At 42.1% G+C, this 22,341-nt stretch overlaps 1 protein-coding gene across 1 annotated transcript in view; it reads right to left on the bottom strand.

Annotated features, from left to right (window-relative positions):
- Window positions 1–895: 895 nt before the first annotated feature.
- ERCC6L (ERCC excision repair 6 like, spindle assembly checkpoint helicase) overlaps window positions 896–22,341 on the bottom strand; it is a 33,004-nt gene continuing 11,558 nt past the window's right edge. The window contains exon 2 of the mRNA XM_039219860.1: window positions 896–5,569. Coding sequence (XP_039075791.1) covers window positions 1,912–5,569 — 3,658 coding nt within the window. The 3' untranslated portion in view covers window positions 896–1,911. The remainder of the gene's footprint in view (window positions 5,570–22,341) is intronic.

Here is a 22,341-nt window from a genome sequence, read left to right as displayed (position 1 = left end):
TTTGGCAGTTTACACAAGCCTATAGATCCCTTCTAAGTTGCTTTTATTTTTATTCTTTTTTTTTTTTTTACTTTATTTATTTATATATATACAGAGAGAATCCTAAGCAGGCTCTATGCTGTCAGCACAAAGCCCGACACGGGGTTCAACCTCATAAACTGTAAGATCATGACCAAGCCAAAATCAAGAGTCAGACATTCAACAGACTGAGCCACCTAGGTGCCCCTATCTGCATTTTTTTTTAATGTTTTGCTTATTTTTGAGAGAGAGAGGGAGACAGCGTGAGCAGGGGAGGGTCAGAGAGTCACAGAATCCGAAGACAGGCTCCAGGCTCTCAGCAGCTGTCAGCACAGAGCCCAATGCGGGGCTCTAACCCATGAACCGTGAGATCATGACCTGAGCTGAAGTCAGACGCCTAACCGACTGAGCCACCCAGGCGCCCCATGTAGTTCCTAAGTTGTTGTATATACGATATGTAGATTTAAATGATACATTTTATATTTTCTTGAGTTCTGTGTGCTGTCCTAATTATTGAACCTGGAGGTACAGTCACGGGAATCCTCAACTTGTAGCCAGGTTGAACAGAAGTGTGGATAATATGGGGGCCTGATACCAGCAACTGTCACCCGAAGTGAGGGCAGTTTTATGGGAGTGAGTCCTTAAACCTGTGGAGTCTGACCAGAACTCCAGGCAGTGTCAGAACTGAGTTGAACTGTAGGACACCTGCGTGGAGATCTGCTGAGAACTGGAGGACTGTTTGGTGTGGAAAACCTCCCCCCATCTGAAGTCAGAAGCATTGTCAGTAAAAGCTCAGTACATTCAGTGAAGCAAAGACAGTTTATTATAGTAACTTTTCACTAAGTAACACATGGTTTAAAAAAATCCATTTCACTCCCTTGGGCAGGTCACAGCCTCACTGAGTCTTAGTTTCCTCAACTACAACAAAGTAAATGTCACCCTCAACCTCAAAGGATTACAGTAAGGATTAAACAAGGAACCTATGTAGAATGCCCAATATACAGCAGGCACTCCATAAAAGCTAGTTCCACTTCTTGAGTGCAGAGTTCTGTACTGTATGTTTCTGAGAGGCAACCCAACTCCTTTTCAGTCTACCACCCAAAGATCCGCTGTGCTGGCCTGTGTCAGAACACAGTGGGAGGTGAGTGAAGAATGGCTAAGTGACTCTAGGGTCGGGTGCCAGTGATAAAGAAGTCCAGCACCAGGTACCTTCTCCCAGCCTTCTGCTGAAGTGAGCTGAGGGCATAAAATAGCATTTTAAAAAGCAAGTCACAGGTTTAGAATTCCAGTAAGCTCCTGCTTAAACTAACATGCTCCCATATGCATTTGCCAGTGTCATCTCAGTGAAAGAAAGCAAATGCGAAAGAAAACACCGAGAAAAGTGACTTTACTATTCTTACCTGAAGTGCAATATACAGAAGTGGTCATTTCCAGAATGAAATGAAGAGTGGCCAGAATAATTTCACAAAAACATTTGGAGAATTCACATAGTTCTATGAAGTTTACAGAGCATGCCACCACACTGAGCATGGAGCCTGTTTAAGATTCTCATTCTCTATCTCCCTCTCTCTCCCCCCCCACCCCTCTCATGGGCTCGTGCCCTCACTTGCTCCCTAAAAAAAAGTTTATAGAGCATGCCTAAAAGAAAATATATGCCTATTGAAGTAAAGAAATATTACCCTGGTGTTCAGAATATCAGAATATATGTACGAGGGAGGGGGGGCAGGAAGGAATAGGGAGTAAATGCAGAATTTACAAAATAGTTAAAACCAAAAACTTGCTTTTTGAGATCTCTCTCACCTTAAGCCTAAATGTTTCATGCTCCCAAAGAATCCAGTTACAGGAACAAATTCATACTCACTGTCTCATTTTAACAATAAACAGGTTATAGTCTTAAGGTTTATTAAGCTGCTTATACAAATTTAAAGTCATGAGCATGACTTCAGGATCAGCACTTTTTATGTCAAGTGCTTTAACGAAGCAGTTTAAGGCCTCCTGTATTTTCCCGCACTCTTTCAGTTCTTTTCCACGAATTACAAGGGTCTCATAGTCGTTCACAGCCTCCACTGCCTCATCCTGGGGAGAATCAACCAACTGTCTGCCAGACAAAGAAGTCTGCTCTGGGTCACCAGGAGAGGTCTCTTGAGCCAAAGCATCAGGCTCAGGTGTTGTTAACTTATTTTCTGAAGGCAGCGTTTTGCCGGGAGGATCTTCTGTACACTCTGAGACTTCGCCACTGCTTTCCTCAGCTCCTTCCTCCAGGTAATCTTCAGCAATCTCTGCTTTGCTGCTGTCAAGTCTTTCCTCCATATCCTCCACGTGGTCTAAAACCATATTAATAAGAGACCTCCTCGAAGCCAGGGATCTTCTAGAGGTTACAGACTTATTTATACTATCAGCCATTTTCAGTGAAAAGAACCTTCCCGGCGGACTGATGTCACTTTTGGGTGTGGAAGCATCCCACTGTTTTACAGATAACAGCTGAAAGGGAGGTGTGTTGAATGGATCTGTGCTTGAAGTATCTTTAAAAGTATCGTCTTCATCTTCGCCATCTGAAACGATCCTTCTAGTTTTCCTTTTGACTTTCACATTAACTACTACTTCTTCTGGCTCATCGTGTGTCTCAGAAAGATCCATACTGAGACAGCCTTTGCCGTGCTCGACCTCTGCTTTAGAATTAGCTGCAGCACCGCACAGGCTACTTTCATTCTCAACGTGCTGCAAAGACTGCCTGGAAAGATCCTGTCCATTGTCAGCAGCAGAGTCTTCCAAGAAAAGATTGAAATCACATGCATACTGTGATGAGGATGCTGAAGGTTCCTCTTCCAACTTCGCCTCACTGACTTGAGCATCCTGTAGTGCACTGTGGGATGCTGACACATCATCATCAGCTATTTGAATTACAGATGTGCTCGATTCTGTATTTTGATTTGTGCTGGTCATGGGACTCACGGGCCAGGGATTGCAGTGAGGTAAAATCTCATCATCCTTCAGTTGATCTAGATGTGGCCCAAGATCAGCTCTGACCAATTTGCTAAGTGAATAATTAAAATTTCTCAGAGGGTCCTCTCGTGATGCCTCCTGCGCAGGCCCCTCTTGCAATGCCTCTTTCTGTATAGCCATTCCCAAGGGGTCAGTCCAAATTTCGTCCACACTTCCACACCCCTTGGGTAAAGTAGCCACAGAGTCAGCATCAAATGTGCTTTCAGGTGGGTGACTACTATCTTGCAAGACAGTAATGTTCATCTTTACATTGGAGAGATCTTGATTCTGACTCTCTTCAGGCAGATCATCAATGATTATACTTGCCATTTGGGAACTGATTTCTTCTTCCTGGGTTAGAAGTGGTGAAGGCCAAGGCTGTGGTTTCTTCGACTGAGGGCATTTCTTCTTCGTTTGTGGAGGAAATATAGGTTCTCTCGGCCAGAACCCCTCATTTCCAGTCCTTTGTCTTTCCACTAAGAGTTCTGTATTTTGAGACTCTAATTCAACAAGGAATTGAGCTTTCTGAACCCTTTGTTGAATATAGTGAGATTCTTCGATCACATCAAGCTCTTCTTTAACAGACAGATCACATGTGTACATCAAATCATGGTCTGAGATTCCAGCTATCCCCAAAGAGTGCAGGTAGGCAATATGTTCATCTAGTTTCTTATCAGATCTCCTCTGAGCAGCGTGCAAAGACTGAAGCTGCAGCTGAGTTGCAGAGTTCTGAAAATCCTCAATTGTAAAGAGCTCTCTTAATTCTTGTTTAGTAAAATATCGGAAAGGGTTCTTCTTATCGCCGGTAGTTTGTCTTATTAAAGAATCCTTGAAAACCTGCCTTCTGTAGATTTTTTCCTCTACAGTTCCACAAGTGATCAGCCTATAAACTACAACATTTTCTTTTTGTCCAATTCGGTAAACTCTATCCACAGCTTGGGCATCAGTTGCAGGATTCCAGCTAGGGTCAAAAATGACCACTCTAGTTGCTGCAGTTAATGTTAAGCCAACACCACCTATTTGAGTGGTAAGCAGAAAAACAGAGTAATCTTTATTTTGCTGGAATAAATTAATTCTTTTTTCTCGTTCCACAAGATGAGTAATTGTTCCATCGATTCGCAAAATCTTAAAGTGCCGATTCTTTAAGAGGCGTTCGATGATGTTTAGAATTTGTCGTGATTGCGAAAACACCAGAGTCTGATGCCCTTCATCTCGTAGTCTCTCAAGCAGCTCTACTAGAAACAGCATTTTTCCAGATTCTTCCATCAGTGTATCATCAGTGATTTGATCAATCTGGTCCACATCTGAGGAATCTTCCCCTTCATTTTCACCTTGAACGGAGAATTTCACAGACCCTAAATTCAACAAAAGACGAGCCCGTGCAGATAGGAGCCTAGGATGATCACACAGCTTCTTTAAGACACCTAGCTCAGCCAAAGGTGAGCGTGTCTCCATTAACAACTCCTTGATATGATCTAGAGACACGAATTTCCTGTATATTTCTTCTTGTAAAGGCACAAGACGTATCCAAATAATTAAGTCATTTTTCCTGGAAAGGGAAGGCATTTCACAAACGGCATCAACATCTGGATTCTTTTCGCTAAGTCTGACCTCTGGGTTGCTTGACTTTTTCTTTTGTACCTCTTCTTTCGTCCTCCTGAGGAAGTAGGGTTTTATGATTGCCATTAAGTTTTCAGATATTTTAAATCCCAAGGCTTTTTCCCCTGTGGTAGCATCCTTCTCTCTTGCTCTAGTAATAGGATTTTCATACTCCATTTTAAAAGTTTTTAATGTTCCTAGCAGGGACCCTTGACAAGTAAAATCAAACAGGGACCACAGTTCTTGTAAATTATTCTGGATCGGGGTTCCTGTGAGGAGGATGCGATTACGGGCAGGGATAGCCCTAGCACATATTGCTGACTTAGTAGATGAGCTTTTTATTTTATGTCCTTCATCAAGGATAACATAGTCCCACACAAACTCACGGCCATTCAAGCTTGAAAGCTGCTGCCAATTATTGATTAACATTTGGTACGTAGTGATAATGACACCATTCCTTTGCTGAATCCGACTGAGGTTTCTGGCACGTTCATCCTTACTTGGACCATGAAAGGTTTTCACTCTCATGCCTGGAGTCCACTTAGCAAATTCTTTTATCCACGTGCTAATGAGATTGGTTGGCATGATCAGCAGCACATGATTCACAAGTGTGGCATCAAACATACCAGAAAGGAAAGCGATGATTTGCACAGTCTTCCCTAATCCCATATCATCTGCCAAGATGCCACCTTTTCTTCCATCCCTATATAGGCTATAGAGGAAAGCTACCCCTTCCTTCTGGTGCTCAAATAGTTGGTTGTGGAGCTCTCGATAGAGCAGCAGGCCAGAGTTGCACACATCTGTGAATTCATCATCTCCGTGTTCTGCCAACTCCTCCAAGGCTTCCTGTATTTTTTGGATTCTGCTCATCACCTTTTCATTGGGAAAAATGTCCTTTGCCAAACTGAAAAGTTTAAATGCTTCTTCCAGATCTCCATTCTTAGTTGCTTCTTTGGCCTCTTTCACATATCTGTAAAAAAAAAAAAAGGGGGGGGTGTAAAAAAAATAGATTAGAAAGAAAGGAAACAGATTGAACATTCAATCTGAGAACATACTAGAGTCCATTTTGGAACCTAAACTGCAGTTGGGTTTTTAATATCCTCAATTTGGGATGGGAAAAATTAGCACAGAAGATGCAGATGAAAGCTGGCATCACTTAAGATGCACACCCACCAGACACTGCCAGCAACACCTTCAGACACTATTTGTGAGAAATGTATGTGCAAAGGTTATTGGTTCCACAGTATTTTTTTAAATGTCGCCCATAAGAAGTATGGAGTGATATTTTCCTGTAAAACCAACCAACCAGGGGCACCTTGGTGGCTCAGTTGGTTAAGCGTTCATCTTCGGCTCAGGTCATGATCTCACCACTTGTGTGTTCGAGCCCCGCATTGGGCTCTATGCTGACAGCTCAGAGCCTGGAGCCTGCCTCGGATTCTGCATCTCCGTCTCTCTCTGCCTCTCTCTCTCTCTCCCCCAAAAATAAACATTAAATAATTAAAAAAAAAACACCCTATATCATGGGAGCATGAAAACAGGAAAGACACCTGGGGACTTCTCAGTCCTTATTTTTCTGGACTTGTCTGATACATTTGATACTAATGATCACTCCCTCCTTAAAAGTTCTTCTTTCCACTGGTTTCCTTCCTGATCACTGACTATTTCTTCTGTGTCTTTCTTGGGATCCTATTCTTTTTCCCATAGGGCTCAGTCCTGGGCCCGCTTCTCATTCCTTTTACTCTCTCCTCTAGCTTTCCTAGAGCTTCCACCCCCACCTATGTGCTCATGAAACCACTCTCTCCATTCCAGGGCTTGCCCCCAAACTCCAGTCTAGACTCACATTCCCAATGCTTTCTGCACATCTCCACTTGAAAAAATCTCATAGGCACCTCAAATTCAACAAATCCCAAATTAAACTCATTATTTCCCCTCTAAAAACATGTGTCTCCATTGGTGTGGTAGTAAATGACAACTTAGCCATACAAGCTAGAAATCTGAAGATCATCCTTGACTCCAATTCACATTAGTCATCCTTGACCTCTATCCTCTTTTAATCACCCTCTCCCCAAGCTGGACAATCCCCAAGCCCTACTAACTTTATTTCCCAAGTATAACCTGTGTCTCCATCTGCACTACCACTACTGTGGTTCAAGTCACCATCACCTCTGGCCTGGGTAATGGCAATTTCCTACTCACTGGTCTCCTTACATCCACTCTTGGCCCCTCCAATACATTCTCTACATAGCAGCCAGCAATACTGCCTAAAATCTAAAAGAAAAAAGAAAAAAAAAACATAAAAGAAATGAGGTCATTCCTCTGCTTAAAATTCTCCAGTGGTTTATGGTCAATTGATTCTGAAAGGATGCCAAAACAATTCAACTGAGGAAACAATAGTCTTTACAACTGAATATCATGTGCAAAAGAATAAAACTGATCCCCTACCTCACACTATACATAAAAATTAATTCAAAATGGTCACAGACATAAATATAACAACTAAAAACTCTTAGAAGAAAATATAGGCATAAATCTTTGTAACATTGGATTTGGCAGTGTTTCTTAGATATAATGCCAAACACACAAGCAGCCAAAGGAAAAAGAAATTGGGTTTCACCAAATGAAAAACTTTTATGTTTCAAAGGATACCACTAAGTGAAAAGACAACCCAAGGAATGCAAGAAAATATCTGTAAATCATGTATCTGATAAAGGATTTGTACTTAGTATAAAGAAATCTTATCAGTCAATAATTAAAAGACAATAAAATTTAAAAATGGGAATAGGATCTGAGTAGAGATTTCTCCAAAGAAGATCTACAGATATCTAATAAGCACACAAAATAACGCTCAACATCATTAGACATCAGGGAAATGCAAACCAGAACCACAATGAGATACCACTTTATGCCCATTAGGATGACTACAATCAAAAAGCAAGAAAATACCAAGTGTTGGCAACAATGTGGAAAAATCAGAACTTTTATAACACTGTTGGTTGGAATGTAAAATGGTACAGCTGCTTTGGAAATAATTTGTCAGTTCCTCAGAAAAGTTACACATGGAGGTGGCTGGGTGGCTCAGCCAGTTGAGCATCCAACTTGAGCTCAGGTCATGATCTCACAATTTGTGAGTTTGAGCCCCACACTGGGCTTGCTGCCATCAGTGCAGAGCCCACATCTTCAGATCCTCCATCCCTTCTCTCTCTGCACACCCCCCCCCCACGTCTCAAAACTAAAAAAGAAACATTAAAAAAAAGTTACACACGGGATTACCATGTGATCCAGGAATTCTACAATCAGGTACAGACTCAAGAGAAATTAAAACATCTGTCCACAGAAAATCTTGTACATGAATGTTCATAGCAGTATTATTGTGCTGACAGCTCAGAGCCTGGAGGCTGCTTTAGCTTCTGTGTCTCCCTCTCTCTCTGCACCTCCCCCGCTCACACTCTCTCTCTAAAAAATAAACATTAAAAAATGTTAAATGTGGTTTAGCCATACAATGGAATATTATGCAGCCATAAAAAGAAATAAAATATGTATTTGTGCTACAACATAACGAACCTTGAAAATGTTTTGCTACATGAGTAATCCAGTCACAAAGGGGCACGTAATTTTATTATTCCATCCCTATGAAATGTCCAGAATAGGCAAATTCACAGAGAACAAAAGTAGATTCATGGTTGACAGGGAATGGGGGGACTAGGGAATTCTGGAACTTGGGGGTCATAACAGCTAATGGACAAGGAATTTCTTTTGGGGGTGAGGAATGTACAATACTGTGAATATACTAAAGATTATTAAATTGTACACTTTAAATGGCTGAAATGTACGTACCTCAATAAAGCTATTAACAGTAACAAAAAATTCTTCAGTGGCTTCCTGTGGCCTGCATAATAGCATTTAAGTCCCTTGGCCTGGCACTCCAAGCCCCCCCTGATATAGTCCAGAACTATTAAACATCTCTGCCTTAACTCCTGCCACTTCCTGCCTCAGACATCTTATTTTAACCCCTTATGCCCATCATTACTACTTTGTTTCATCTAAGCTTAGGCTCACACCACCCTCCTCTTCCTGGAATGCGCTCTCCTTTCATCAAGCTAAACTCACAGAACTCATTCTTTAAGACACTAATTTTCCATGTTATGCAGAATCACCTAGAGAGCTTGTTAAAACACAGACTGCTAGACCCCAACACCAGACTATCTGATTCTGCAGTCAGGCCCAAGAATTTGTATTTCTATAAAGTTCCGAGATGATACTAATGCTTGTGGTGCAGAGACCACACTATAAGGGCTGCTTTGAGGTATAGACCAGGCCTCACCTGAAGTTCCCCTAAGCTACCTTCCATCCCTACCCTATCCCGGAGCTCGATCCATTGTTCCACCTCAGGACTCCCCCATGTGTTCATCTCTAATCAGTGCACTTAACACATTGTATTAATATAATTACAAAATAATCTAGCTGTATTACCAATGTATAAAATAAACTCACTGAAAGGATAGAGAGAAAAGGTGCTGACCTAATAACCCAGGAAATGAATGAAGTGTGTAAAACTAAAAACAAAAGAAATAATATAAGCATTGTGCTCTAGTGGATAAAGTTGTTTTAGGGGGTATGGGCTAACAATTCTGACACTGCAATGCATGTACATGGAATTGAAGAATTTAGGAAATGGGGAGCCTGGGTGGCTCAGTCAGTTAAGCATCTGACTTCAGCTTAGGTCACGATCTCATGGTTCATGAGTTTGAGTCCCGCATCAGGCTCTGTGCTGACAGCTCAGAGCCTAGAGCCTGCTTCAGACTCTCTCTCTTTCTCTCTCTCTCTCTCTCTCAAAAATAAACAAACACTGGGAGGAGGCAAGATGGCGGAGAAGTAGGGAACTCCGTACATTGCATTCGCCCCCATATCTCACACGGAGAAGGCCTGAAGCCATAGTAACCCTTACAGAATCCACGAGTTTGGGAGGTAAAGGAGACAGAGTCCGCTGAGAAAACCTTCTAGCATGAGTGAGAACTGGGGAAGATAAAATCGGGGCAGGACCAGAGACACAGAGGGACGGGGCGGGGGGTTATCCCCCTCTGCAGGGAGTCTATAGAGGAAAGAGAGTGGCCGAAACTGCTCAAGACACTGTCCCTGTCGATGGAGAAGAGAAAAACCTCCGCTCGGGACACAGAGGGATCCAGTTTCCTGCTCTCCAGCTGACCGTAGGCGGGATGCACTTGTCCTAGGCGACCCCCGGGGAAACTGCTCCTCGCTCGCCAGCCCGACCTGGAGGAGACGGGAGCAGCAGCTTCTGGCTCAATCCCCAGGAGGAAGGCGAGAAGCTTGGGACTGCCCTGAGGGAATCGCCTACGAGTTTGTGTCTCTGGCAATTTGAGTGGGGCGCACGGAATGGGATCTGGAAACGAGGCCTGGCCTGGGATATAGAGCACCCTAGCTGCGCCCCCGGCACGGGGAGTTTACAGACCCAAAAAAGTGAGTTGCATCGCTTGGTTCAAGAAGGGACTGGGGCGCTGCCACTCCTCCCCACAACCGCCAAGGCAGGACTCCTGCGGGATGCACTGGATCAAACCACGCCCATCCCTGCTAGAGAGCTGCCCTCCTCCTTTTTTTTAAATTTATATATATATATATATTTTTTTTTTAATTAATTAATTTTTTTTTTTTTTTTACCAGAGCCGGGGCAAGACCAACGTGGATGCACTGCCCTGATTAATTCTGGTAACTGGCTTGCTTAAACAGTTACATTTAATCCGTTCTCTAGATGTAAATTCTACACATACCTACCTTTTCATCTCTTTCTCTCTGGAGTAATCAGACTATATAGTTTCTCTGGATAACACCATCGTCATTTCTTTTGCCTCATCTCCAACCATATTCCACTCTTCGCTCTTTGAAAAAAGCCTCTTATTCCTTCTGCCTGCTCATTTCATTTCCAATTTCGCCTTATCTCTGCCCTGTCATTTCTCTCTTTCTCAATACTCTTCAACCAGCACTGCATACACCCGGCTATTTCTTTGTAGCTGTAAAATCTGGTAATATGCTTTAAACTGTTCTTTGTCTATTGGGTTTCTTCTTTTTTCCTTTCCTTTTCTTCTTTTTTACATATTTTTATTTCTTATTATTCGCCTGCCTTCCTGCCTCTTTTCTCTTTTGTTTTCCCTTTCGGTTTGCATGTTTGTTGGATGTGTCTGTGGTTTGTGTGCCTTTGTTCCCTGCGTGTTTCTCTGTCTGTTTTCTTTTCCAGGGCTACCTCAAGAAACAAGCCAAAGTACACATTGTGGAGAGTCCCAAATACCACTGTGAGTAGGGAAATAAAATAACCAAGGTCTCAAGAAGAGAGATCAACAGATACCATTCAAAGAACACTTTCTGAATGGATAGGCCTTGGAGAGTCAAAGAGCCTTCTTTGGTACAGAAGCACTCACAGGTGCAGAGTGCATAACAAGCTTCTAAAACTAACAAGAGATAGAGCTAACCAAAATGATGAAACAAAAGAGTTCTCTTCCAAAGAAATTCCAGGAAGAACTGACAGCTAAAGAACTGCTCAAAACAGATATAAGCAAAATAACTGAACAAGAATTTAAACAATAGTCATAAAATTAATCGCTGGGCTTGAAAAAGGCATGGGAGACATCAGAGAAACTATGGCTACAAACACTATGGAGCTTAAAAATAGTTATGATGAATTAAAAAATGCAATAAATTAGATACATAATAAACTGGAAGCATCCAATGCATGGACTGAAGAGGCAGAAAGGAGAATAAGTGATTTAGAAGACACCATCATAGAAAAAGAGGAAACTGAGAAAAAAAGAGACAAACTGATCCAGGAACATGAAAGAAGAGTTTGATAGCTCAGCGATACGGTCAAACGCAACAATATCTGTATCATAGGAATCCCAGAAGAGGAACAGAGAGGGAAAGGTGCTGAAGGAGTCCTGGAACAAATTATAGTAGAGAACTTCCCCAATCTGGGGAGGGAAGTAGACAGTGAAATTCAAGAGGCACAGAGAACTCCCCTCAGACGTAACTTGAATCGATCTTCTGCACGACATATCATAGTAAAACTGGCAAAATATAAGGACAAAGAGAGAATTTTGAAAGCAGCCAGGGAGAAAAGGGCCCTAAAATACAAAGGGAAACCTATCAGAGTGCTGACAGACCTATCTACTTGGCAGGCCAGAAAGGAATGGCAGGAGATCTTCAATGTGATAAACAGAAAAAATGTGCAGCCAAGAATCCTCTATCCAGCAAGCCTGTCATTCAAAATAGAAGGAGAGATAAAAGTCTTCCCAAATAAACAAAAATTGAAAGAATTCCTCACCACTAAACCAGCCCTACAAGAATGGGGACCCTCTGAGGGAAATGTTTAAGGAACACAAGATACTAGAGACACCACCTCAAGCATGAATCCCACAAAGGACACAATGACTCTAAACCCATATATTTTAATAATAACACTGAATGTAAATGGGCCAAATGCTCCAATCAAAAGACACAGAGTAGCAGAATGGATAAAAAAACAAAATTCATCTATTTGCTGTCTACAAGAAACTCATTTTAGACTGGAGGACACCTTCAGAGTGAAAGTAAGGGGATGGAGAAATATGTATCATGCCACTGGAAGTCAAAAGAAAGCTGGAGTATCTATACTTCTATCAGACAAACTGTACTTTAAATTAAAGACAGTAACAAGGGATGAAGAAGGACATTATATACTAATTACAGAGTCTATCCATCAGGAAGAGCTAAAAATTATAAATGTCTATGCACCAAATATGGAAGCACCTAAATATATGAAACAATTAATTACAAACAGAAACAATCTTATGGATGAGACTGTGCTAATAGCAGGGGACTTTAATACTCCACTCACAGTAATGGACAGATCAACTAGACAGAAAAACACTAAAGACACAATAGACTTGAATGACACATTGGACCAGATGGATTTGACAGATATATTTGGAACTCTACATTCTGAGGCCATGGAATTCACTTTCTTCTCAAGTGCACATGGCACATTCTCTAAGACAGATCACATACTAGGACATAAAGCAGCCCTCAAGAAATATAAAAGAATTGAGATCATACAATGCATGCTTTCAGATAACAATGCTATGAAACTTGAAATCAATCACATGAAGAAGTCTGGAAAACCTCCAAAACACGGAGGTTAAAGAACACCCTACTAAAGAACCAATGGGCCAATCAGACAATTAAAGAAGAAATTAAAAAATATGTGGAAACAAATGAAAATGAAAATACAACAATCCAAAGTCTACGGGATGCAGCAAAGGCAGTCCTAAGAGGAAAGTACATTGCACTCCAGGCCTATTTCAAGAAATTAGAAAAAGCGCAAGTGCAAAATCTAACAGCTCACCTAAAGGAACCAGAGGGAGAGCAACAAGAGCACCCCAAACCCAGTAGGAGAAGACAAATAATAAAAATCAGGGCAGGAATAAACAATATAGAAACCGAAGAAACAGTTGAACAGATCAACGAAACCAAGAGTTGGCTTTTTGAAAAAGTAAACAAAATTGAGAAACCTCTAGCCAGGCTTCTCGAAAAGAGAGAGCACCCAAACGGACAAAATCATGAATGAAAATGGACTTATTACAACCAACCCCTCAGAAATACAAGCAATTATCAGGGAATACTATGAAAAAGAATATGCCAACAAATTGGACAACTTAGAAGAAATGGACAAATTCCTAAACACATACACACTACCAAAATTCACACGGGAAGAGACAGAAAATCTGAACAGACCCATAACTAGTGAAGAAATGGAATCAGTTATCAAAAATCTCCCAACAAATAAGAGCCCTGGACCTGACGGCTTCCCTGGGGAATTCTACCAGACATTTAAAACAGAATTAATACCCATTCTTCTCAACTATTCCAAAAAGTAGAAATCGAAGGAAAACTTCCAGACTCATTTTTTGAAGCCAGCATCACTTTGATTCCCAAGCCAGACAGAGACCCAGCAAAAAAAAAAAAACAGAACTACAGGCCAATATCTTTGATGAATACGGATGCAAAAATCCTCAACAAGATACTTGCAAACCGAATCCAACAGCACATAAAAAGAATTATACACCAAGATCAAGTGGGATTCATTCCTGGGTTACAGGGCTGGTTCAACATTCGCAAATCAATCAATGGGATACATCACATCAACAAAAGAAAAGATAAAAACCATATGATCCTGTCGATAGACGCAGAAAAAGGATTTGCAAGATACAGCATCCCTTCTTAATAAAGACCCTCGAGAAAGTCAGGATAGAAGGAACTTACTTAAACATCATAAAAGCCATCTATGAGTAGCCCTCACCTAACATCATCCTCAATGCGGAAAAACGGAGAGCTTTCCCCCTGAGATCAGGAACACGACAGGGATGTCCACTCTCACCACTGTTGTCTCACATAGTGCTGGAAGTCCTAGCATCAGCCATCAGACAACAAAAGGAAATCAAAGGCATCAGAATTGGCAAAGAAGAAGTCAAACTCTCACTTTTCACAGACAACATGATACTCCACATAGAAAACCCGACAGACTCCACCAGAAGCCTACTAGAACTGATCCATGAATTCAGCAAAGTTGCAGGGCAAAAAAATCAACGTACAGAAATCGGTTGCATTTTTATACACTCACAATGAAGCAACAGAAAGAGAAATCACGAAACGGATCCCATTTACAATTGCACAAAAAACCATAAAATACCTAGGAATAAACCTAACCAAAGACACAAGAGATCTGTATGATGAAAACTACAGAAAACTTATGAAGGAAATTGAAGAAGACACAAATAAATGGAAAAACATTCCAGGCTCATGGACTGGAAGAATAAATATTGTTAAAATGTCATTACTACACAAAGCGCTCTACACATTCAACGCAATCCCAATCAAAATTGTACCAGCATTCTTCTCAAAACTAGAACTATCCTAAAATTTGTATGGAACCACAAAAGACCCCGAATAGCCAAAGCAATGTTGAAGAAGAAAACCAAAACGGGAGGCATCACCATCGCAGACTTTAACCTCTACTACAAAGCTGTCATCATCAAGACAGTATGGTATTGGCACAAAAACAGACCCATAGACCAATGGAATAGAGAACTCAGAATTGGACCCAAAAATGTACAGCCAACTAATCTTTGACAAAGCGGGAAAGAGAATCCAATGGAAAAAAGACAGCCTCTTTGACAGATGGTGCTGGGAGAACTGGACACCAACATGCAGAAGAATGAAACTAGATCACTTTCTCACACCATACACAAAAATAAACTCAAAATGGATAAAGGACCTGAACGTGAGACAGGAAGCCATCTAAACCCTAGAGGAGAAAGCAGCAAACAACCTCCTTGTCCTCAACCGCAGCAATTTCTTACTTGACACATCCCCAAAGGCAAGGGAATCAAGAGCAAAAATGAACTTTTGGGACCTCATCAAGATCAAAAGCTTCTGCAAGGGAAAGGAAACAATCCATAAAACTAATAGGCAACCTATGGAATGGGAAAAGATAGTTGCAAATGACAAATCAGAAAAAGGGCTAGTATCCAAATCTACAAGGAACTCCCCAAACTCCACACCCGAAAAACCAACAGCCCAGTGAAGAAATGGGCAGAAGATATGAACAGACACTTCCCCAAAGAGGACATCCAGATGGCCAACAGACACATGAAACGATGCTCAGCATCCCTCCTCATCAGGGAAATACAAATCAAAACCACACTGAGATACCACCTCACGCTGGTCAGAATGGCTAAAATGAGCAAATCAGAGGACTCTAGATGCTGGCGAGGATGTGGAGAAACGAGAACCCTCCTACACTGTTGGTGGGAATGTAAACTGGTGCAGCCCCTCTGGAAAACAGTGTGGAGGATCCTCAAAAAATTAACTATAGAACTCCCCTATGACCCAGCAATAGCACTGCTAGGAATTTACCCAAAGGGATACAGGAGTGCTGATACATAGGGGCACACATACCCCAATGTTCAGAGCAGCCCTCTCAACAACAGCCAAAACATGGAAAGATCCTAAATGTTCATCAACTGAGGTATGGATCAAGAAGATGTAGTTTATCTATACAAAGGAATAATACACGGCAATGAGAAAGAATGAAATGTGGCCATGTGTAGCAACATGAATGGACCTTGAGGGTATTATGCTGAGCGAAATAAGTCAGGCAGAGAAGAACATATACCATATGTTTGCACGTATAGGAGGATTAGGAGGAACTTAACAGAGGACCATGGGGGAGAAGGGGAAAAATAGTTGGGGAGAGGGAGGGAGGCAAACCATGAGAGGCTCTTGAATGCCGAGAACTGAGGGCTGATGGTGGTGGGGGAGAGGGGAAGGGGGCTGATGGGCATGGAGGAGGGCACTTGTAGGGATGAGCACCGGGTGTTATACGTAAACCAACTTGACAATAAACTATTAAAAAAAAAAAAAAAGGATGAAGAGGAGGAAAGGAGAAAGAAAAGAGCCTGCTGGCTGCAAAACTGCTATTTCTACTGTGGCAGGTCAGCTGCCCACCTCCCCAAACTCTGCTGAGCTGTAGAATTGAGTTATATTCCCTCTTACTCTGGTCTCGAAACTGAGGGCATATTGATGACCACTGGTACCCCCACCTTAGTGCCAGCCCCTGAACTCATTCTCCACTCTCCCTTTCCTCATGACCTGTCCCATCCCCAGGGTGCCTTCACCTGGGTAACTAGTCTTCTGGCCTGGTCTATGTCCCAGCGCTTGAAGGAGAAAATATGTCATTTTTTATTACTATTTGAATGTTTCCAAATCCCTAAACTGGTAACCTGCCCAGTACCTTGAACGCCTGTGAAGCCTGGTCTTCTAAGTACAGCCAGGCCTCCTCCCCAGGAAGTAAAGTGCTACCCGTGAATCCTAGCTCTGGGTTACAGTCCCCAGAATCATACACTTCTTTTAACAAAATGTTTATTTTTGAGAGAGAGAGCACGAGCAGGGGAGGGGCAGAGAGAGAAGGGGACAGAGGATCCTAAATGGGCTCTGTGCTAACAGCAGTGAGCCCAATGGGGGTGGGGTTCAAACTCTCTAACTGCGAGCTCATGACCTGAGCTGAAGTTGGATGCTCAACCAAGCCACCCAGGCGTCCAAATACACCAACCTTTTAAATGGCAACCGTCTGCTTAGGCTTTTTACCACCAGTCTAAGACTCATATCACTGGGTCCTACCCATCCTCTGGAACTCCCACGTTTGTCAACGTTATGCCTGAACCACAACTGGAATTTATAGTATTCCTTGCTCACCACCACTTTTTGATTGGGTTGAACCCATCAGCCAAGCTGCTTTGCAGTCTTGTTCCACCCTAGTTAGCAGGTCTAATACTGCATCTCAGCTCCTCCCCTCCACCCAGTCTGCTCCACCAATGAAGTTGGGCCTTCTTTCCTTATAATGGAATTGAGGGGAAAAAAATGAAATCTGCCTATTAGAGCAATATCCTGGATATCTGGTTATTTAGACCACAATGTTTTCTGTAGTACAGTTTGATTTAGCCACTCTACCTCTAATCACTTCCATTTTCAAGTGCTTGAAAGGAAAAAATGTCATTTTTACTACTAACGCAATTATGTGTCCATTTGAAACACATAGGATCCCTAATGATCTGGAGAACATAACATTTCATGGGCTCAAATGTTTTTTTTTTCCAAAATTGCTCCCCTATTCTTCTTGGGCATGGCTGGGGAAAAGCCAGGCCTGCTTGGGAGCAAAGAAGACAAGGGAAGAGTAACCAGTTCAGGACAAAGAACCTTCTCTCAAGCAGAATAAGGAGGAAAACAGTGCTAAGTATGGGAGTGGGCCAGTTTTTATTTCATTTACCTATTTATTTTTTTAAGTTTATTTATTTCTTTTGAGAGAGAGAGACAGACAGACAGACGGAGAGAGAGAGAGATGAGGGGCAGAGAGTTGAAGACAGAGAATCCCAGGCAGGCCTGGCACTGTCAGAGTGGAACCTGATGTGGGGCTTGAGCTCAAGAACCGTGAGATCATGACCTGAGCTGAAATCAAGAGTCAGATGCTTAACGGACTGAGTCATCCAGGTGCCCCTCATTTACCAATTTAGTAACTATTTAAAAGGCACTTACATGTGAGGCTCTGATGTTAAAGATCTATTCAGATGCAAAATTGTCAACCCAGAAGAGAAATTTTAATTCCATAACAAGGGACTATAAAACAAAAATCTTTGCATTTTAATAACTGTACCTGAAATTTCAAACGTAGAACATGATTCCCTGTAAAGATCATCTTATTTTTTAAATGTTTTATTTTTGAGAGAGAGGGGGACAGAGGACCCTAAGCAGGCTCTGCGCTAACAGCAGGGAGCCCACCTGATGCGGGGCTCAGCTCTGGAACTCTAGAACCTGACCTGAACCAAAGTGGGACACTCAAGCAACTGAGCCACCCAGATGCCCCCCGCTTTAAGAATCATTTTAAAGGACATGTAGAAAGATTACAGATAGGGGCGCCTGGGTGGCTCAGTCGGTTAAGCGGCCGACTTCGGCTCAGGTCATGATCTCACAGTTCGTGGGTTGGAGCCCCGCATCGGGCTCTGTGCTGACAGCTCAGAGCCTGAAGCCTGCTTTGGATTCTGTGTCTCCCTCTGTCTCTGCCCCTACCGGGCTCAAGCTCTGTCTTTCTCTGTCTCAAAAATAAATAAACATTAAAAAATTTTTAAAAAGAAAGATTACAGAGAAAAACACTAGGTTCTGGAGGGGTCCTTTGGAACATTCCCTATAATATTCTTCTGAAATGTGATGGGATATGGAACTAAATACAAAGACCCATACCCAATAAAACTTGATTTGCTTAACATGCAAAGCAACCAAAGTTCTTTGTTTTCTAATCTAGCCATCAGGCTCTGGGCCTCTGGGAGGGGTGCAGGGGCCTGGTCCTGCTAATCTCAGTGCCTGTGAGTAGTTACTACTGTCCTCCCCAAAAGAACTCAGTTCCCCTATCCTGATCCAGCTCCCTGCTAAGGAGCTCTCTGACACACCTCTACATATCCAGCCTCTTTGTCAATGTGCATGCGGATACATCAGGCACAGCTGGTAAATCTTTCAATTGTCAACCAGCATCAATAAAACATGTGACTCTGATTTAAAAAAACTACAGGTGGCCTTAATGCCAGTATTGGAAACCGATCCATCAAAGCCTGAGTCATGGAAAAACTAGCCTGAAAAGACGGCCACCTATTGGCCTCCCTTCCAGTGATGATCATGTTAACCAAAGTAGAAAACAATGTATCACAATCACTTATAACTATAAACTTAATATTACTAAATAGCAACCTCTGGGATGTTAGAGGAGAATGTGGTTCACATTTTAGTCATACAGCAAGTATAACTGATTATTTGATAATTAACTTTTCCCTGATTAGCCCCATTAGTCAGATGGACATCTAAGAAGGGGGGAAGAAAAGCTACATCACTTTACTCTTAACAGCCAAAAACTGGAAACAACTCAAGTGTCCAACTTGGGTTAACAATCTGTGGTATATTCATACAATGGAATACTACTCAGTAACAGAAAAGAATGAACTACTATACGTGTGAATGCATGCATGGATTCAAACATGTAAGAAGTTCAACATTATGCTGAGCTACAGAAGCCAGGCCTAAAAGCAAAAGCAGTGAGATCCAGCTTACATGAAGTTTTAGAACAGGCAAAACAAATCTGTAGTGGAAAACATCAGAGCAGTGGTTGTCTCTAGAGGTGGAAGGTTGAGAGTGGGGATGGCCTTGGAAGGGGCCTAACGGAACTCACTAGGGTGACAATAATATTCTACACCTTGACAGGGGTTTGGGTTACACAAACGCATGTTTGTGAAAACTCACCAAATGGACATGTAAGATTTGTGCATTTCTATGTAACTTTTACTGCAAAAGAAAAAAGCTAAAATATTAAAGCCTAGCCAATGGTATGTATGCTGTGGTAGGAAGTATCCTGATCTCTGCAATCTACTTGGAAATGCATCCACAACGTAACACGGATTGGTAGAATAGGTATGTGATGGAGTAAATATAGTAAAATGTTAATAACTGAATCTGGGTGGTGGGTCAAAAATAAAAAAGGAAAGAACTCATCTGTCGATAGATTACTACCCATAGATTACCTCAGTTCAAAGGCACACATAACCCAGAGTCATAACTGCTATCGGGCTTCTTAACCAAGCACTCAAATGCAACTAGTTTCACCAATGGCACCAATAAGCTCCAAATTACCAAATCCAGTGGCCACTTCTTGGTCTTTATCTTTCTTGACCTTTCTGCTGCATTTAAAACCACTGACCACTGGGGCGCCTGGGTGGTTCACTCTGTTAAGCATCTGACTCTTGGTTTCAGCTCAGGTCATGATCTTGCGGTTCGTGAGTTCAAACCCCACGTCAGGCTCTGCGTTGCCAGTGTTGAGCTTGCTTGGGACTCTCTCTCTTTCCCTCTCTCTCTCTCTCTCTCTCTGCCCCTCCCCTGCTCACACTCTGTCTCTGCCTCTCTCAAAAATAAATGAGCATTAAAAAAAAATTTTTTTTAAACCTACTGACCGCTATTCTCCCTCATGAAGTTTTCCCTCTTTGGGTACAGTGGCATACAACATTCTTTTGGATTTCTTCTTATCTCTCTAACCATTACTTCTCAGTCTGTATCTTGAATTCCTCTCCCTCTGCCTGTTCCCATATAAATGCTGGCATTTCCAAAGATCTTTCTGTTGTCCTTGCACTTCCGACTCTATATACTTTCCCCTAGAAGGTTTTATCCATGGCAGTGGCTTGGTACTGGGTTGAATAGCACTCTCCAAAATTTCACGTTGACCTGGAACCTGGAAATGTGACCTTATTTGGAAATAGGGCCGTTGCAGACATAATCAAGCTAAAGTGAGGGTATATTGGATTAGGGTAGGCCCTAATCCAACATGACCCATGTTCTCTAAGGGATACATTAGTACACAAAGAGACAGACACAGAGACAGAGTGGAAAATGCCAATGTTTTCACAAAGGGAGAGGCTGTAGTTAATGTAGGTACAAGCCAAGGAACTCCAAAGATTGCCCACACCACCAGAAGCTAGGAGAGGCATGGAATAGATTTCTCTGTCACAGCCCCCAAGAAGAAATTAAGCAAGCTGACATCTTGACTTTTAGACTTCTGTCCTCCAAAAACCATGAGAGGATAAATGTCTGCAGATTTCTTACTGTGGTAAAGTCCACAGAAGATAAAATTTGCCACTTTAGCCATTTCTAGACTTCACTAGCATTAACTACATTCATAATGTCATACAACCATCATCACTCTCAATTTCTAAAACATTTCCATCACCTCAAACACATCAACCATTCCCTTCTGCCCTAAGCCCTAGGTAACCTCTATTCTACTTTCTGTCTGCATGGGAATTTGCCTAATCTAGGTATCTTATACAAGTGGCATCATACAATATTTGTCCTTCTGTCTTATCTCACTTAGTGTACTGTTTTCAAGGTACATTCATATTGTAGCATGGGTCACAATTTCATTCCTTTCTAAGTCTGAATAATATTCCACCGCACATAAACACATTTTGCTTGCTGACAGACATTAGGGTTGTTTCCATCTTTTGGCTCATATAAATAATGCTGCTGTGAGCAATGGTATACAAATACCTGTTTGGGTACCTGTTTTCAATTCTTTGGAGTATATACCTAGGAGTGGAACTGCTGGGTCCTATGGTAATTCTATGTTGAACCCTGAGGAACTGCCCTTTGTTCAAGGGGACTGAGGGGATGGACATGGGTAGGTGGGAAGCAGAGCAATCTGGAAGAGGTACAATAATTTGGTAAGAGAAGAAATAGAGGGGAGCCTGAGTGGCTCAGGGGGCTAAGTGTCCAACTTCAGCTCAGTCATGATCTCGCGGTTCACAAGTTTGAGCCCCATGTCAGGCTCTGTGCTGACAGCTCAGAGCCTGGAGCCTGCTTCTGTGTCTCCCTCTCTCTCTCTGCCCCTCCCCTGCTTGCTAGTACACACGCACGCACTCTCTCTCTCTCTCAAAAATAAATAAACATTTAAAAAAATTTTTTCTAAAATCCAAAGCCACTGCTCTATTCACCATTCCACCTTGCCTCCATGTATTTCCTAGGCCAACTATCAAGACTCAAAGATCTGCTTTTAATCCTCCTACTTCTACCATGTTCCAGCAATACTAAACTCCTACACTACTCCAAAGGGGCCATGCTTTCTCTTGCTTCTGAACCTTTACTCATAACACTGTCTAGTATGCCATGTGCATCAGCTTCTTTCCCACTGCTGAACTACTTCCCACTCATCCTTTAAAAGTCAGTAAAGCTACTATCTTTTTCCAAGAAACCCTCTCTGACAACCTTCCTCTCCTTCTCTTTCTCTTTCTCTCTCTCTCTCTCTCACACACACACACACACAATCGCAGAACTATGGATCAGGGATATATCCTCTATATTTCTATCATATGGAAGTCTTCATTTGTCTCCCTTCCCCACTAGACTAAATACATGTGTCTTTTTCACCACTGCATCCTCAGCAACCAGCAGAGTAGGTTGGCCCACTGGAGGCATTTGGTAAATATTTGCTGAAGGTATGGAAGGGCAAGATCAGAATACTCAGAAAGCTTAGAGAAAGCATCTTTCAGATACAATCTTTTGTCTTTCCAGGGTCTGTAATTCTCCATCAAAGCTACCTTAAAAGTTCTTCCACTAACC

Source organism: Hyaena hyaena, unplaced genomic scaffold, assembly GCF_003009895.1.
Source record: "Hyaena hyaena isolate Hyena2069 unplaced genomic scaffold, ASM300989v1 scaffold_844, whole genome shotgun sequence".
NCBI classification, from domain to species: domain Eukaryota; kingdom Metazoa; phylum Chordata; class Mammalia; order Carnivora; family Hyaenidae; genus Hyaena; species Hyaena hyaena.
This window is presented reverse-complemented; position numbering and strand designations above follow the sequence as displayed.